Source organism: Mandrillus leucophaeus, unplaced genomic scaffold (genome assembly GCF_000951045.1).
Source record: "Mandrillus leucophaeus isolate KB7577 unplaced genomic scaffold, Mleu.le_1.0 Scaffold49, whole genome shotgun sequence".
NCBI classification, from domain to species: domain Eukaryota; kingdom Metazoa; phylum Chordata; class Mammalia; order Primates; family Cercopithecidae; genus Mandrillus; species Mandrillus leucophaeus.
In genome coordinates this window covers 148,431-166,575 of record NW_012105253.1, presented here as the reverse complement: position 1 = coordinate 166,575, position 18,145 = coordinate 148,431, and the positions used below count along the sequence as shown (strand labels likewise).

The 18,145-nt window shown below is 39.5% G+C and overlaps 2 protein-coding genes and 1 long non-coding RNA gene across 5 annotated transcripts in view; 2 read left to right on the top strand and 1 right to left on the bottom strand.

Moving 5' to 3' along the window:
- Positions 1-1,419: 1,419 nt before the first annotated feature.
- Positions 1,420-2,909, top strand: LOC105550498 (olfactory receptor 9A4). Its single transcript, XM_011995417.1, has one exon. It carries the CDS (start codon positions 1,420-1,422, stop codon positions 2,236-2,238), a length of 819 nt encoding a protein of 272 aa, XP_011850807.1. The 3' UTR covers positions 2,239-2,909.
- A 2,106-nt stretch (positions 2,910-5,015) lies between these two features.
- Positions 5,016-18,145, bottom strand: part of CLEC5A (C-type lectin domain family 5, member A) — an 18,208-nt gene continuing 5,078 nt past the window's right edge. Inside the window, exons 4-6 of one of the 3 annotated variants that reach the window (XM_011995416.1) lie at positions 12,060-12,196; positions 8,059-8,165; positions 5,016-6,555 (exon numbers count right to left, since the gene is read on the bottom strand). In XM_011995416.1, coding sequence (XP_011850806.1) covers positions 6,441-6,555; positions 8,059-8,165; positions 12,060-12,196 — 359 coding nt within the window. In that variant the 3' untranslated portion in view covers positions 5,016-6,440. The remainder of the gene's footprint in view (positions 6,556-8,058; positions 8,166-12,059; positions 12,197-18,145) is intronic. The other 2 variants (XM_011995415.1, XM_011995414.1) reach the window with 2 other exon arrangements.
- On the top strand, positions 6,112-8,188 carry LOC105550496. The gene is made up of 2 exons (XR_001007738.1): positions 6,112-6,357; positions 7,914-8,188. It is a non-coding gene; the product is annotated as an uncharacterized LOC105550496 (long non-coding RNA).

The following is an 18,145-nucleotide window of genomic DNA, read 5'->3' as shown; positions in this document are numbered from 1 at the left end:
CCATTTACATTTAAGGTTAATATTGTTATGTGTGAACTTGATCCTGTCATTATGATGTTAGCTGGTTATTTTGCTCATCAGTTGATGCAGTTTCTTCCTAGCATCGATGGTCTTTACATTTTGGCATGTTTTAGTATATGCAAATATTTAAAAAATGTTTTCAGTAATTATATTCAGGAATATAGTATTCATATTTTATAACTGTTGCGTGTGTAATGTCAGATAAAGCAAATGAATGTTTAGTGAATATTCTAATTTTAAATGTAATATAGAGGAGCTTAGGGAAAGTCGTTAGAGTCTTCTGTTTAAATTATATGTATGATGGATTCATGGTTAATCTATCTACCTATCTACCACCCATTTACCTATTTACCTGCTGGCTTTGTCCACTCAAAATTCCAATAACATTGACCATTCCAATAAATATCATCATTCCTAGGTTCAGATTGTTGTATTGCAATAATTTTTCTTGGTGTGAGAATCTAGGGCTTCTTGGAGAAATGACTGATTCCAGATTTAGGACAGGAAACCTGTAAGAGAAGCTAGAAACAGATGAATATGTTCAATTGCACCATGTGGATGAAATTAGCAAAACCGACATTATGGAAAACTCTACTGTCAAAATACCTGAGTTCTTCAACAAGTAGATTGGAAGAAAGTGAATGGGCTATACAGAGAATCTATCAATTAAAATAGACTTAAAGCATATGGAATTACAAAATGGACAACACTAAGTTATAATGCATAACGATTCAAACTAGGATGATTAAACTATTCAGGAAAGCAAGGCAGTAATTTCTTAAAGGTTGAGAATTGTAATTTCTGCTGATGATAGGAGCATTGCAATTGTAATGGAACACACAAATGGATTTATGTGACTGCTATCAAACTTCTGTTTCTTGATCTTGGTAATGATTGCAATTATTATGAAGTGGTTCACCTTGTAACAGTCATACATCATGGAAGCAGACAGGGTGGCCGGTAAGAGCGGAGTTGGAGGCAGATGTCCAGTGTATTGAGAAAGAGTGCATGCTAGGGTGGGTTGATTTTCATGTTTATTATTTGGTATTCATGACTGGATTTCATCTTCTTGAACACACACATTTATCTTTGTAAGATATATATTCTTCATGAAGTATTTGACATCAACCTTGTGTAGAAAATAGTAGAGACAGGTTATGGAGTTGAGGAGAAGGAGAGGAATGTTTTTTCAACCTGAAATGCCCTTAATCTTTTTAGAATAGAAGCAGTTGTTCTCCCTCTTTTGGTCTCTAGATTTCACAAGGAACAAGGGCTTAGAACTAAATGTTGATGAATTACTCTAGTGCCACTTAATTTTATCTCCTTGGTTTCCCTGGCTCTGAAGAACTACATTATATCCTTTTTGCTATATTCTTCTTTTTCTACTTGGTGACATTAATGGGAAACACCGTCATCATCATGATTGTCTGTGTGGATAAACGTCTGCAGTCCCCCATGTATTTCTTCCTCGGCCACCTGTCTGCCCTGGAGATCCTGGTCACAACCATAATCGTCCCCGGGATGCTTCTGGGATTGCTGCTCCCTGGGACGCAAACAGTATCTTTGTCTGCCTGTGTTGTCCAGCTCTTCCCATACCTTTATATGGGGACATTACTTGGAGCAATGGCTGTGGACTGTTATATTGCTGTGTGTAACCCTTTGAGTTGCAACATCATTATGAACAGACACACCTGCAACTTTGTGGTTCTTGTGTCATGGGTGTTTGGGTTTCTTTTTCAAATCTGGCCAGTCTACGTCACGCTTCAGCTTACTTACTACAAATCAAATGTAGTGAACAATTTTTTCTGTGACCGAGGGCAATTGTTCAAACTATCCTGCAATAATACTCTTTCCACGGAGTTTATCCTCTTTTTAATGGCTGTTTTTGTTCTCTTTGCTTCTTTGATCCCTACAATTGTCTCGTACTTCTACATCATCTCCACCATTCTCAAGATCCCGTCAGCCTCTGGCCGGAGGAAATCCTTCTCCACTTGTGCCTCCCACTTCACCTGTGTTGTGATCGGCTACAGCAGCTGCTTGTTTCTCTACTTGAAACCCAAGCAAATGCAGGCAGCTGATTACAATCGGGTAGTTTCCTTGATGGTTTCAGTAGTAACTCCTTTCCTCAATCATTTCATCTTCACCCTCCGGAATGATAAAGTCATAGAGGCCCTTCGGGATGGCGTGAAATGCTGCTGTCAACTATTCAGGAATTAGCCTTGCTCTGAGACATTTTACATGATGAAGCACTTAGTATGGATTCTAGAATAATCTGAAAAGAACTTGCTCATCTTTGAACTGCATCATAATTATTACCATTATCAAATAATTAGTGTGCAACAAAAGACTTCTAAGTTACAGCTATGGTTTTTAATATGGTTAGTTGTTACTTGAAACTCAGTTTATTGTTTTTAAGACATGTCTTGCTATCTAGCTATCTATCATCTGCCTTTCTTAAGATATAATGATTTCACAATTAAACTTTGAAAAATTAAATGTCAGAGGTAGACTATCTATGTAGTCTAGAAAGTTGACTAGTGGTTGCTTAGGGCTGAGGGGAATGCAGACATAGGGTAGTGATAGCTAAGGGGTACAGGCTTTCTTTTTGAGATGATGGCTGTAAATATCTACGAATATACCAAACACCATTGAGCTGTACATTTTCAATGAGTTAATTTTATGGAATGTGAATTATATTTCAATAAAGCTATTGAAAATAGTATATTAGATGGTGAAGAAGTATTGTGAAGAAAAGTGAAACAGGAATGAAAGGGAATATCTCTTGCTGGAGTGTTGAAATTTCAAATAAGATTTTCAGGGAAGGATTGAGAGAGGTAAGATGGTGATACATTCGGAAACTTGTTAAAGAACATTCCAGGCATAGTGAGTAATAAGTGGGAGATCCTAGGGAAGGCATAGCAAAGACACTGAAATGGAGTGTGCAAAGGAGAAAGCAATTGCAGTCAGAGTGGTAACTGGAATGCAGACCATGTAGAGCCTTGTGAGCCTTTTTTTTTCCCAGGTATGCAAAAAGATAATATTATTTTACTTTTTTTTTCTTTTTTTCTTATACTTTATGTTCTAGGGTACATGTGCACAACATGTGCCATGTTGGTGTGCTGCACCCATTAACTCGTCATTTATATTAGTTATTTCTCCTAATGCTATCCCTCCCCCATCCCCACACTCCATGACAGGCCCTGGTGTGTGATGTTCCCTGCCCTGTGTCCAAATGTTCTCATTGTTCAATTTCCACCTGTGAGTGAGAACATGTGGTGTTTGGTTTTCTGTCTTTGCAATAGTTTGCTGAGAATGATGGTTTCCAGCTTCATCCATGTCCCTACAAAGGACGTGAACTCATCCTTTTTTATGGATGCATAGTATTCCATGGTGTATATGTGCTACATTTTCTTAATCCAGTCTATCACTGATGGACATTTGGGTTGGTTCCAAGTCTTTGCTATTGTGAATAGTGCCACAATAAACATACGTGTGCATGTGTCTTTATAGTAGAATGATTTATAATCCTTTGGGTATATACCCAGTATTGGGATCGCTGGGTCAAATGGCATTTCTAGTTTTAGATCCTTTTAAAGATGTTTGCTCTTTCCAGAAGCACATTGGAAAACCATCACAGGGGGCTGAAGAAGAGTAACAGAATCTGTTTAATGTTTTAACAAGATCATCCTGGTTGCTGGATGAACAATACATGAAAGGACAATAAAGGGAGAAGGATGAAGGCCAGGTGGAGATTGCATCAGTTAGATTTTGCTATATGAGACATAACCAGAAAACTCCAGTGGTATACAGTGATAAGCTTTTATTTTCATGCTTAGAGTTTCTGCTGATCTAGGGTGGCTCTGCTGCTCTCAGGTGGATTTGTTCATGAGTCTAAGGGTTGTATGGGGGTTGGCTGACCTAGGCTGGGCCCACATTTGAAGTCATGAAAAGTGTGCCTTTGATCTCCATGTGGCTTGGCCACAACATTTTTGAGGCACCCTTCTCTGACTTGGGCAAATTTTTATTCCCGTATTATAAATGAGTTAACAAGTTCTGAAACATTAAGTGGCTTGCCTACATTAAGCTTCTAGCAAATTGAAAAGCTGCTTCTTGGATGAAGATCTCAACTTCAAATCCTCTACAAAATGCTTCTCCTAATGTCTAATGCCATTGAGATACATAGAGGAATGTTATTTAATATGTGCAATAATTTTTTGAGATAGGTATTACTACCCCATTTTATCAGTAAGGAAACTAAGACCAAGAAAGAGTAGGAAAACTGTACTGATTCACACAGCATATTAGAAGTAAAGTCAAAACTCAAATTCAAATTTCATTGCCTTTTTTTTTTTTAAAGCATGCCACTGCTATCTAATAAAGATCACATTTATCTAAGCTTGCAAGGATCCAGGAACTCTCCCAATGATAAACTTAAACCAAAGTCCACATTTTCCCTATCTACTCCCCACTCCCACCCCAGGCCACTGGGCTCCTTTTAGAACCTGCACAGAAGTGTCTCCTAATCTTGGGGGAAATTTAAACTGTCTACTAAAGAAATCACTAGATGTCTACATTTCCTGATCTTAAAAGTTTGCAGTTATTCTGTCATGAAACAGGAAGTGAAGCAACTATAGTTCTCTCTTCTCAAAACAGAAGGATTAGGATTTCCTTTCTGTTGTCTGAGTTCTGGGGCTTGCCTTTGGCTAGAATTGATTTTTCTCTCCACTTAGAGAGAAAAATCAACAATTGATTTTTCTCTCCACTTAGACTCAGCCTTACTTCCCTTCTCAACGGTAGCACTTATTCTTTCCCAACACAGTCAGAGAACTTGTATCTCCACAGGCTGCTAATGTAATTCCAATTTCCACCCCATCTCAAACACAAATTACTTCTGGTGATTCTCTTTAAGCAAGTTCTGACACCTGATGTGTTATCTCATTTTTAAAAATTGTAAGTGGCCATGCTAAGGAGCCAAAAATGATGAAACCTAGGAATGCAGAAACAGAACTTAGTGTTGTAATAAAAAATATGATTTACAACATCTTGTTTGGTATGCATATAATGATATGTACAGTCATTACTGTGGTACATTGTTATTAGACACAAAATGGTATGCATTGTACTTAGGTGACTATTATTTCCATCAGTTTTATACATGGTCTTCCTTATGGTTTACTTATTCTTACTCAAAACACACAAGGCATCTCTTTTATCTTTCTCATGCACCAAGCAGGGTAAATAGCTGATGTCTTGTGAATGTAGAGAACAGCCAGGGTACTCCAAGACTTTTCTTCCTCTTTCTTGCCTTTCTTCCAGTGTGGCCAAATGAATGCTCTGTTTCCTGTCTCAGGTGATTTCCATTTGACCCTGATGTTCCCTTTCTACTATGTGCTTATTCCTTGCCCCCAGCCAATGTTTCCCTGAGCAGCCCTCCTCTTTTTCTATTGCTTCATCAGCTGGACCTGTTCTAGATCAATGTGATGCCAACCAGTGCCAGGGTCCTTGGGTCAGTAGGCTGTACCTGATATCAGGTTCTCTCTAGAACTGAAGGGACGAATATATTGTGATTATTGTTGCCTAAGAGACTATCCAAAATTTTAAAAATATACTCAACAAATACAGTCAGGTACTCAAAACCTTCAGAGCAAAGGAAGCCTGCTTACCTAAATTTTGGTTACAAAGGAGTTACATATGTTATAATGGAGTTTCAGAAATATGACAAGGGGATTTTTAGCTTAAGTGTCTCTTCAGGGCTTTGCTGAAGAACAGAAACCTAGTGTGTTTTGTTCCCTTGGCTGTCTGGTTTTCTTCAAAGGGGTCTCCAAGAAGGTTCCTATCCTGCCCAGACGTCTCTCTATTCCCATAAACAATGCTGCTGTCTGTGCTGCTCCAAGCTCAGCACTAGGAGCCCTCCCCAAGGCCCAGCCTTAGTTCAGACTGAGGAGAGCCTCTGCTACCCCAGCTTGCGGAGTTAGGAGGGGCATGTGAATGGGGTTCCCTTGAGAACAGAGATGAGGTCACAGGAGCTACGTTTATCCCTCTTCCACCATGGTAATCCCTAAATAATGTTTATAATTGCTCACTCTACAGTTGCTCCCTGGTAGTACGGTAGATACTCTGAGGCTAAAATAAAACAAACCCTGTCAACAGACTAGGCCCTTTTGATCAGTCGGAAATGCTCAGTACTACAGAAGCAGACCTCATCTCTATACCAACTGAGTTATTTCCATAAAACTGATCCTGTCTCCTGGAGATGGCTAGTATCCAGTCCCCCAGTGCAGAAGAAAGAAGCTCAGTTTCTCAAATGGCCAAGGACCGCTGCTGGTAGACAGATAGGTAAGTAAAAGGATCACTGGCCAGATGACCTGTGTGGATTCAAAAAGAGTTGCAAGTATGGTTCTTGTCACAGGGAACTGTGATCATTTGGCATTCTTCTCACAGATCCTGCGGTAGCGGATGTCACATGATGCAGCATCAAATGTCTTTGTTAGGCCAATGGTCGCACAGTTGAAATTCTGATTCTGATTGGTAACACTAAATGAGAAAACAAAACAAAACAAAACAAACAAACAAAAAAACAAAGCATGGTAATGGGCCATCATTTTAGCCCAGGCTCTTCTGATTCCAGAGTGAGAGTCTTGCAGGAATTTTGCCTGGAGGGGGAGCAGACTACCGGGCCCACACAGGCCTCCATTTGGGAAGCCTCCTTTTTAGCTCAGATCCCTCTCCTAATCCAGCTCCACAAATGCAGCTGTAAACCGACCCTTTCCTGTCAGCTCTTCTGCGAGTTTGTATGGATTCACAGTCTTAGACTAACTCACTCACTGTGGCGTTCGGTTAGAAGCATCTCATGGACTGTCTCTTCTTCCAAAAGTACTGTTTAGGACAGTACATGTGTTCACAGCGGGAGGACAGGAAGGAAAAGGAGAGAGGTTGTGCATCCCTTTCCAGACCATAGTGGCTTCAGAAAAACTTGGTGGAGGTATGTGTTGGCTCTCCCACCTCTTTTTCTGTCATTCAGTCTGTTTCAGTCTGACTGAAAAGACTCTGGTTTCAGAGAAATGTCATGTGTTTTGGACTAGCTGTATGATATTTAACACATTTCTAAGTTTTTCTTGTCCTCAGTTCAACTGTCTGTGAAATGGGGAGTGATAAAAGCTTTTCATGTAGCATCATGGGGAATATTTCAGGAAACAACATATGCAAAGTGTTTAGCATAGTGCTGGCATTAGCAGACACTGAATAAATATCAATTTCCTCCTCTCTGTAGGGAAGCCCAGTTACAGGCTGGGGGACTGACTTGACCTCTGTTTGAATCACTACTTTCGTACAAACACTGGGAAAATTATTGGTGTTCTCACCAATCCTAATCTCCATGGAACAATTCACAGGAGATAGCTCTTGGGGGTCAGAAGTTCATAGCTTTGAGGCATAGACATGTTGCTTATAATAACCTTTATTTAGATAAAGAAGGCACATCTGGGGAAACTTGTAGGTACTTTGTAATAAAATGTGATCTGTGGGTTAAAAGATGAAGCCCTTTTGATCAGTCAGAAATGCTAGGTGTTATAGAAATAGATCTCATCTCTATACCAACTGGGTTGCCTCCATAAAACTGACCGTGTCTCCTTGAGATAGCTAGCATCCAGTCTAGACTCATATCTAGTCTGTTTGAAGTCAAGAAACTAAGCTTTTTTGATCAGTCAGAAATGCTCAGTGCTATACAAACTAGCATCTAAAGAGAGCTACACGATACATCAAATGAGTGCTATGTATGTGGATTTGTTTGGATCCTGATTTGAATAAAATAATTTGCTATATGAATACTCTTCTCTCTCCTTATGAAAGTTTGATCTCTTTCATAAGAAAAAGTTTATTAAAATGTGTCTCAGGGAATGGATGGGTTGGAAGAAAGGAGAAGAGCAGAACAGAGTCAAGCGTCAGCGTTTGAGCTATTCCAGAGTGAACCCACCAATCTCAGGTTTGGTCTTTTGAAGCAAACCAAGATCCCCAGGAAACTGTGGGATGTTCACGTACTTGCCATTGAACACAGAGTTGTTGATCCAACGCCACCTTTTCTCTTCACGATTGTAAATTAAGCCAATAAAATACTTCTCTGTATCAGCTATGTCCTGAAGAAACTTCTAGAAATTAAAAAAAAAAATTTCAACAGTGACTCTTTTAATGACGCCTCTCTTGAGCCAATGTGCCCATGATTGTATCTGATCCTGGGAATAAGGAAGGCTGGTAGGGAACGCTGAGACCAGCTACAGCTGGGACTCATCACTAAGCCTAAAGAAGTCGTTGTCAGGCTTCACAGGGAATCTGGAAAGCCTGAAGTCTTGTTAAAACAGATTGCTGGGCTCCTGGTTAAGCAGATCTAGTGAAGGGAACCAATAATTTACTTTTCTACAAAATGCCCAAGTGATACTGATGTTTCTGTCCAGGGACCACACTGTGATAATAAAGGGGAAGGGGTACTATGCAATCAAAAACAGGGTCATTTAAAAAAATATGTCATGCTTCTATCCATAGGATTGTTTTTGTTACCAGAAATTTTGAATGCTAAGTAAGGCTGAATCAAGTGTTAATAAAATGTGTTTCTATTTATTGAGTACTTAGGAAAGGAAAACAGTGAGATTTAGAAGTATATTGCTTTTAGAAGTGTAATCCAAGAAGAAATAAGCAAGTGCTTGTTGAATATTTGCTAATTTGACACTAGTCCTAGACATCTTTGTTCTGTATTTATTTGATAAGTTACAAATCATTTCAGCCAGAAGTGTTTTCTATACCTCCCATAATCAGTGGGTATCCAAGTCTTATTCTTTCCATCCCCATGGCTGTTTCCTTAGTTTCTCCCTTTTCAATGTTCTCCTTTTCTGAAATATCTTATTTCATTACTTTTTAATTAATTACTGAATGTTCTCATTTACCAAACATCTTTTGAGTGTCTATTATGTGCCATGCGTTGTATTAGGCTGAGGATATGGAAGCAAATATATTTCTCCTCAAAGAAATTATGATCAAGAGGGTTGGCAAACTACAGTCAGTGGGCCAAATCCAAACTTCATCCTGTTTTGGTAAATGTTTTATTGGAATGCACCCATGCCCACTGTTTACATATTATCTATGGCTGCTTTCAAGTTACAACAGCAGAGACCAATGCCCTGAAAAGCTTAAAATGCCCTTTTTAAAAAAAGTGTTCTGACCCATAGTCTAAAACCAGAATCCTTAATGCTGAACTCTCACGCTGGAAGCCATGGATGGTTTCCCAGGAAAACTATGGAACCACTGGAATATTATGAAAAATATTTTGCTTATGTAGTGTTTCTGGGAAGAGGTACATAGATTTTATCACCATTTAAAAAAAGTCAGTGGTCTTTGAACCACTGATTCCAGAGTGAGAGTCTGTTTGAAGAACCACAGGTTTAATGAAGGAAGACAACCAACTTAACTAGCATAATGAAGTATCTCAGGTGTTGTACTAGGGAATTATATACTAGATCTGGAAGACGCAGAAAGGAGGAAGCGATCATTCTACATAGATCTGAAGTTTTTCTAGAATGATAGATGAGGTGATACCTGAGATGCATTTTAGGAGATAGCTAAGTTTGTCAGACAAACTGTCGGGGAGAGTACGGACTTCTGGAAGACAGCATGGATTACAGGCAGGTGGGGAAGCAGCCTGGAGCATTTGAGGAACTGCAAGATGCTCAGTGTAGTTAGTGCAGAGGTGGCAGGGAGGTGGTTTGAGAGACAAGGCTGGAGAGAAGGCAGAGGCGGCACTGTGCAAGGCCTGATACGATGTAAGGTACATGGATGTGCTTTGGTCAAGGAGAAGACTGAGGCAGACATCTGGGCCAAAGTGACTCAGTGAGTTTAGGGAGCAGGCATGCATATATATATACACTTGCTATATAACCTGTTTGTGTAAGCTGATGCTTAACTCAGAGCCACTGTTGTTTGAAGAAGGTATAATTGACCTGCCGATGTTGTGCACGCAGCTTGGCTCGGCTCAGTGTGTCTTGACATGGTACAGGTGCTGGTGCCCAGAGAAAGAGAGAGCGAACCAAGGCTGTCCATCTTGCAGTTGGACAGAGGGGAGCCAGGACATAGCTCAGCATGCACTCAAGTCCAGAGGGAGAAAGAGTTAAACTGCTGACCCTGAACACAAGGGAGAGCTGGCTGCGCAGCTGTGCATGGGAGTGGCTGGATCAAGCAGCCAGACAGACAGTGTGAGAAAGCTGCTGATGAAAGAGTTGCTGAATAAAACTACATTTCACCTGTTTATGGCCCCCTGAGTGTTCTTTCAGCTATCTGCCACCCACTCTCTGCCCTAGGACCTCAGCATGGGCTGGAACCTGACCATGAGTGTGACATTTGGTGTGGTCATGAACCTGACATATGCCATGCTAGGAGAACTGGGGTTTAACCCATTTTAATTTGGAAAATGGCACAGTTTAGAGCCTTGGAGGTATTATGATGTCAGTTCTGAGGAGGATAGCTAGAAAGAGTGCAAAACAGGAGGCAAGGAGATAGATTAGAAGAATTCTGAAGAAATCCAGGTGAGGACTGAACTATTTGTTGTGGGCATAGAGAGAAAAGGACTTGGTTAACAAATAATTGAGGAGGAAAAGACAAGGTAAAGTCCCAGAAAACTCTTAGCCTTCAATCTTGGGTGACATGAGTACTCACCAGTATTTGGAATGTAAAAGGAGTAGCAGTAGGGTCAAATATAATTGACTCAGTTTTGAACATAGTGAGTTTGTGGGACTCTTGAAACATCAAAGTGGAATTTGGTATACCTGTTTGGAGGAGAAGGATGAGCTGGAGATACAGACTTGAGAGTCACCGGCATGATGACCTTTGTCTTTTTCTTTTCCTTTTTTTTTTTTCGAGGCAGAGCCTTGCTCTGTTGCCCAGGCTGGAGTGTAGTGGCACAATCATGGCTCACTGCAGCCTCTGCCTCCTGGGTTCAAGCAATTCTTGTGCCTCAGCCACTTAAGTAGCTGGGATTTCAGGTGTGCACCACCTCACCTGGCTAATTTTTAGTAGAGACATGGTTTCACCATGTTGGCCAGGCTGGCCATAATGACCTTTTTCATCACCAAGGATGCAAATTGGGATCCACAAAACTTAATGAGTGTGGCAGACTTGTCACACTTGCTTCTTCCCTTTGCCTTCCCTCCTTTCCTCTTTTCATTCCCCTGTCTTGCTCCTGTTTTTCTACCTTATGACATTTTCCCTTGCTACCTGGGTACTTAGCCCTAGAGGGTTTGTAGCATCCAGATCCCTTGGTCATCTATTACCAAGATTCAGAAAGGAGATCATCTTACAAGTTCTTCTAAATCACAGGAGGACTTTTTAGAGGCGGAATAAAGGGATAGAAGTGAGAGAAGCAAGAGTATAGTGTATGTAGCACAGATTAGAGTATGGGTTTTGGAGTCAGATCTGAATTCAATTCTGTGTTTTGTTATATGACCTTGGGCAAATTACTTTTCTGTGCCCTAGTTGCCAGTTATAAAATGTCGATAGTAATACATCTTCATGATTATTATCATGATCAGCTACTGAAAATTCAGTTCTATGACCTGATTCTCAGTTTTTCACATTACTAATTTTGTCAATTCATGTCTTCCTTGTTTACTACGCAGACTGGGATGATGCATTGACATCACATCTATGAGGTATTCTTTTAGTTGTTAAACAACTTTTACACACATCATCTCATTTGGTCATTTGCTTCACTTTAAATATCTTGGCCCATCCCCAGGATATCAGCTCATTACTGTGCCCTGTAGAAAAAACCACAAGGTGTGAATTTCTGTGGTTAAATGAAGCTGAAAAACATGCTGCTTCACTGCTACTAAGAAGAGTCTCCTAACCCCCAGTCCAGAACAAATAGCTTCAGTTTTTCAGCCAGCCACCTGTCCATTCCTCACTCAGTCCCATCCCCGCTTCCCGAAATTTCCATCCCATCCCACCCACTGAGGCTTTGTAGACTGTGTGGCTTTACTGTACCATTCCAGTGTCCTCACCAGTTTCTCTGGCGTGTTGACAATTGCCAATGTGGATCCTTTTCTTTTGCAAAAGTCCCTGCTTTCATTCCAAGATGATTCAGAAGTAGGTAAGAGAAAACATCTTTCTTGATAAAATTCCCAGTCTTTGGGGCAGACTGAAGAGGTCCAAGAAAGGAGAGTATGAGTTTACTGGTTTGGGGTATAAATCCTGGAATTAAGTCATAAAACAGCGATACATATTTTTGTTTTAACGATTATATTGGTAAAAATTATTCCCCATCCAGGAATAAATTCCACCCAGTCTAGTCTGGTTCCCTGACAATAATCTAAGGAGAATAAGGAGAAGAGCACAATGGTTGAATAGAAGTTTCCATTAGTCATCCCCCTACAGGAACACCAAATCTGACAACTATCTACACATAAAAAAGCACATATACATACATGAGAACAAAAAATCAGATGAACATGCAGTTCCTGGGTAGCTGAAAGAGGCACTGCAGAGGGTAGGAAAGACAGTCTTGAATTGCTGACACCACCCCTGCCCTATCCCTGCTGCAGTGACAGCATGGCATGGTAAAGTCTGTGTGCATGGGAGAGGGAGTGTGCAGGGATCGTGAGACTTTACATTGGACTCAGTGCTGCCCTCTCACAGTGGAGGGCAAAATGGACTGAACTCAGCTGATGCCCACCCATGGAGGAAGCATTTAGATGAGTGCTAGCCAGAGGGGAATAACCCACCCAGTGGTTGAAACTTGAGTTCTGGCAAGCCTTGCCCACTGTGAGCTGAATGGCTTTGGGGCCCTAAATAAACTGGAAAGGTAGTCTAGGCCACAAGGACTGCAACTCCTAGGCAAGTCCTTGTGCTGAGCTGGGCTTTGAGCCAGTGGAATTAAAGGGCACCTACTGAGATACCAGCCAGGGTGACCAAGGGAATGCTTGTGCCATTGCTCTCCCAACCCCAAGGAGCACAACTTGCAGCTCCAGAAGAGACCCTTGCTTTCTGCTTGAGAAGAGGAGAGGGAAGAGTAAAGAGTACTTTGTCTTGCATCTTGGATACAAGCCACAGTAGAATAGGGCACTAGTCAGAGTTGTGAGGTCCGCATTCCAAACTCTAGTTCCTGAAAGACATTTGTAGACACACCGAGACATACCCTGGGACAAAAGTGAATCCTCTGTCTTGAAGATAAGTACACAGTTCTGAAAGGACCCCTCACCTGCTGATGAAAGAATTCTTGGCCCCTGAATAACAAGCAGCAATCCCCAGGTAGTATGTTATGGGCCTTGGGTGAGACTGAGATGTCTCGGGCTTCAAATGAAACCCAGCACATTCTTCTGCTTGAGAAAAGAAGAGAGAAAAGTAAAGGGGGCTTTGTCTTGCACCTTTTGTAACAGCCTGGCCACAGAGAAGTAAAGGTCAGCTTTTGGGGTCCAAGATTCCAGGCCTTGACTCTTGAATAGCATTTCTGGACCTGACCTGGACCAGATAGAAGCCCACAGACATAAAGGGTGGGTTCTAGGCCTGGCAGCATTTGTGACGAGCTGACCAAAGAGCCCTTGTACCTTAAACAAAAATCAGTGGTAGTCTGGAAGTGACCCTGTGGGCCTGTGATGGTAGTGGTCATAGGGTGAAGCTCCACTGCCTGTGGAAAGGGGAGGGAAGAGTGGAAATAACTATGTCTCATGATTGGAGTTTCGGCTCAGCTACAGGGGGATAGAACACCAGGTAGATTTATAAGGTGTTTGACTCCAGTCCCTGGTTCTAAGACAGCATCTCTGGACCTATTTAAGGCCTGGTGGAACTCACTGCCCTGAAGGGAAGGTCACAGGCTTGGCTAGCTTCACCATATGCTGATTATAGAGCCGTAGGATCTTGACAAAACATAAACAGTAGCCAGGTAGTGGTTGTAGTGGGCCTTGAGTGAGACTCAGTGCTGTGCTGGCTTCAGGTCTGACCCAATGCAGTCCCAGTGCTGGTGGTCACAGGGATGCTTGTGTCACCCCACTCCCAGCTCTGGGCAGCTCAGCACAGAGAAAGAGATTCTGTTTGGGAAAAAGTAAGGAAAAAGAACAAGAGTCTCTGTCTGGTAATCCAGATAAATCTTTCAGATCTTATCCAAGACCAACCAGGTGGGTACCTGTACTAGTCTATAAGACCCACAGCGTTACTGGGCTTGGGATGTCCCCCATGCAGATAGAGCTTAGGTCACAACACCCAAGTCCTTTTGAATACCTGGAAAGCCTTCCCAAAAAGGACGAATATAAACAAACCCAGATCATGAAAGCTACAATAAATACCTCTCTTCTATGCCCAGACACTGATGAACATCAACAAGTATCAAGACCATTCAGGAAAACATGACCTCACCAATTGAGGCAAATAAGACACCAGGGACCAATCCTGGAGAAACAGAAATATGTGACCTGTTAGACAGAGAATCCAAAATAGCTGTGTTGAGGAAACTCAAATAAATTCAAGATAACACAGAGAAGAAATTCAGAATTCTATCAGATAAACTAAGAGATTGAAATAGTTAAAAAGGATCAAGCAGAAATTCTGGAGTTAAAAAATGAAATTCGCATACTGAGGAATACATCAGAATATTGTAATAACAGAACCAGAGGGGTCACAGAAGTCAAAGGAGACAAAAGAAAAAAGAATAAGAAACAATGAAACACATTCGTAAGGTCTAAAAAATTGCCTCAAAAGGGCAAATGTAAGAGTTACTGGCCTTAAAGAGGAAGTAGAGAAATAGATAGGGGTAGAAAGTTTATGCGAAGGGATAATAACAGAGAACTTCCCAAACCTAGAGAAGGATATCAATATCCAAGTACAAGAAGGTTATAGAACACCAAGTAGATTTAACCCAAAGAAGCCTACCTTAAGGCACTTAATAATCAAACTCCCAAAGGTCAAGGATAATGAAAGGATCCTAAAACCAGCAAGAGAAAAGAAACAAATAATGTACAATGGAGCTCCAATATGTCTGGTAGCAGACCCACATTGTTACTGGGCTTGGGATGTCCCCCAAGTGGAAATCTTACAGGCCAGGAGATTTAATATGCATGGCATATTTAAGTTGCTGAAGGAAAAAACCCTTTACCCTAGAATAGCATATCTGATGAAAATATCCTTCAAACATGAAGGAGAAATAAAGACTTTCCCAGACAAATAAAAGCTGAGGGATTTAATTAACTGCACACCAGTCCCATAAGAAATGCTAAAAATAGCTCTTCAATCTGAAAGTAAAGGACATTAATGAGCAATAAGAAATCATCTGAATATATGAAATTCACTGATTATAGTAGGTACATGGAAAAACACAATAATCATAACAGTGTAACTGTGGTATGTAAAGTACTCTTAAGTAGAAAGACTAAAAGATGAACCAATAAAAATGATAACTGCAACAACTTTTCAAGACATAGACAGTAAAAACAAAGTTATAAATGGAAACAACAAAAAGTTAAAAAGTCAGAGACAAAGTTAAAATGTAGAGTATTAGTTTTCTTTTTTTGCTTACTTGTTTGTTTATGCAGAGTTAAGTTGTTATCAGCTTACAATAATGGGTTATAAGATAGTATTTGCAAGCCTCATAGTAACCTTGAATAAAAAAAATACAGTAGATATATGAAAAACAAAAAGCAGGAAATTAAATCATATCACCAGAGAAAATCACCTTCACTAAAAGGAAGACAGGAAGGAAAGAAAGAAGGAGAAGAAGACCAAAAAACAACCAGAAAACAAATAACAAAATGGCAGAAGTAAGTGCTTACTTATTAATAATAATATTGAATGTAAATGGATTAAACTTTCCAATCAAAGTATGTAGAGTGGCTGAATGGATGAAAAAACAAGACCTAATGATCTGTTTTCCACAAGAAACACACTCCACTCCACCTATAAAGATACATACAGACTGAAAATGAAGGGATAAAAAGAGACATTTCATCCCAATGGAAACCAAAAAGGAGCAACAGTAGCTATACTTATATCAGACAAAATAGATCTTGAGACAAAAACTGTAAGAAGAGACAAAGAAGGTCACTATATAATGAAAAAGGGGTCAATTCAGCAAGAGGATATAACAATTGCAGGATATAAATACATATGCACCCAATACTGGCACACCCAGACATGTAAGGCAAATATTATTAGAGCTAAAGAAATAGATAGCCTCCAATACAATAACAGCTGGAGAGTTTAACACTCTGCGTTCAGCATTGGACTGATCTTTCAGATGGAAAATCAATAAAGTAACATTGGACTTAATCTATACTGTAGACCAAATGAACATAATAGATATTTATAGAACATTCTATTCATCAGCTACAGAATACACATTCTTTTCTTCAGCCCATGGATCATTCTCAAGGATAGACCATATGTTAGGTAACAAAACAAGCCTTAAAACATTCAAAAAATTGAAATGATATTAAGCGTCTTCTCTGACCACAATGGAATTAAATAGAAGTCAATAACAAGAGGAAGTTTGGAAACTGTACAAATACATGGAAATTAAACAATATGCTCCTGAATGACCAATAAGTCAATAAAGAAATTAAGAAGGGAATTGAAAAATTTCTTGAAACAAATGATAATGAAAACACAGCATATGGAAACCTATAGGATATTAAGATGGAAATTTATACCTATAAGTGCCTACATCAAAAAAAAAAAAAAAAAAAGAAAGAAAAAGAGAGAAAAAGAAAAAAGAAAAACTTCAAACAAAACATCTGATGACAAATCTTAAAGAACTAAAAAAGCAAGCACAAATTAAACCCAAAATTGGTAGAACAAAAAAAATAAAGATCATAGCAGAAATGCAATGAAGAAAACAATACAAAACATCAATGCAAAGAAATTTGGCTTTTTGAAAAGATAAATAAAATCAATAATCCTTTAGCCAGACCAAAAAAAAAAAAATAAAGAGAGATGACCCAAATTAATAAAATCAGAGATGAAAAAGGAGACATTAGAGACATTACAATGGACGGCACAGAAACTCAAAGGCTCATTAGTGACTACTGTGAGCAACTATATGCCAATAAATTGTAAAGTCTAGAAGAAATGGGCAAATTCCTAGACACGTACAACCTATCAAGATTAAACCACAAAGAAATCCAAAACCTGAACAGATCAATAACAAGTGATGAGATGAAAGCCATGATAAAAACTCTCCCAGTAAAGAAAAGCCCAGGATCCAATGGCTTCACTGCTGAATTATGCCAAGTATTTAAAGAAGAGATAATACCAATCCTACTCAAACTGTTCTGAAAAATAGAGAAAGAGGGAATACTTCCAAATTTATTCTATGAAGCCTACATTACCCTGATACCAAAAACAGACTAAGACACATCAAAAAATGAAACTACAGGCAAATATACCAATCAATATTGATGCAAAACACCTCAACAAAATACTAGCAAGCTGAATTCAACAACATATTAAAAAGATCATTCATCATGACCAAGTGAGATTTATCCCAGGAATGCAAGGATGGTTCAAGATATGCAAATTAATCAGTGTAATACATTATACCAACAGAATGAAGGACAAAAACCATACGACCATTTCAATTGATGCTGAGAAATTATTTGATAAAAGTCAACATCCCTTCATGAGAAAAACTCTCAAAAAGCAGGGTATTGAAGGAACATCCCTCAACAAAATAAAAGCCATATATGACAGACCTACAGCCAGCATATATTGAATGGGGAAAAAATGAAAGCCTTTCCTGTAAGATCTGGAACATGGCAAGGCTGCACACCCTTTCATCATTCTTTTTCTACATAGTGCTAAAGCAGTCAGACAAGAGAAAGAGATAAAGGACATCCAAATTGGAAAGGATGAAGACAAATTATCCTTGTTTGCAGATGATATGACCTTATATTTGTAAAAACCTAAAGATTCCACAAAAAAACTATTAGAACTGATAAACAAATTCAGTAAATCTCCAGGATACAAAATCAACAGACAAAAATTAGTAGCATTTCTACATGCCAACAGTGAACACTCTGAAAATAAATTAAGAGACTAACCCCATTTATAATAGCTACAAATAAAATAAAATACCTATTAATTTAACCAAAGAAGTGAAAGTTCT

Bases quoted from the DNA above. Each gene is read 5' to 3' on its own strand.
- LOC105550498 (XM_011995417.1), top strand. From the start codon at position 1,420: ATGGGAAACACCGTCATCATCATGATTGTCTGTGTGGATAAACGTCTG.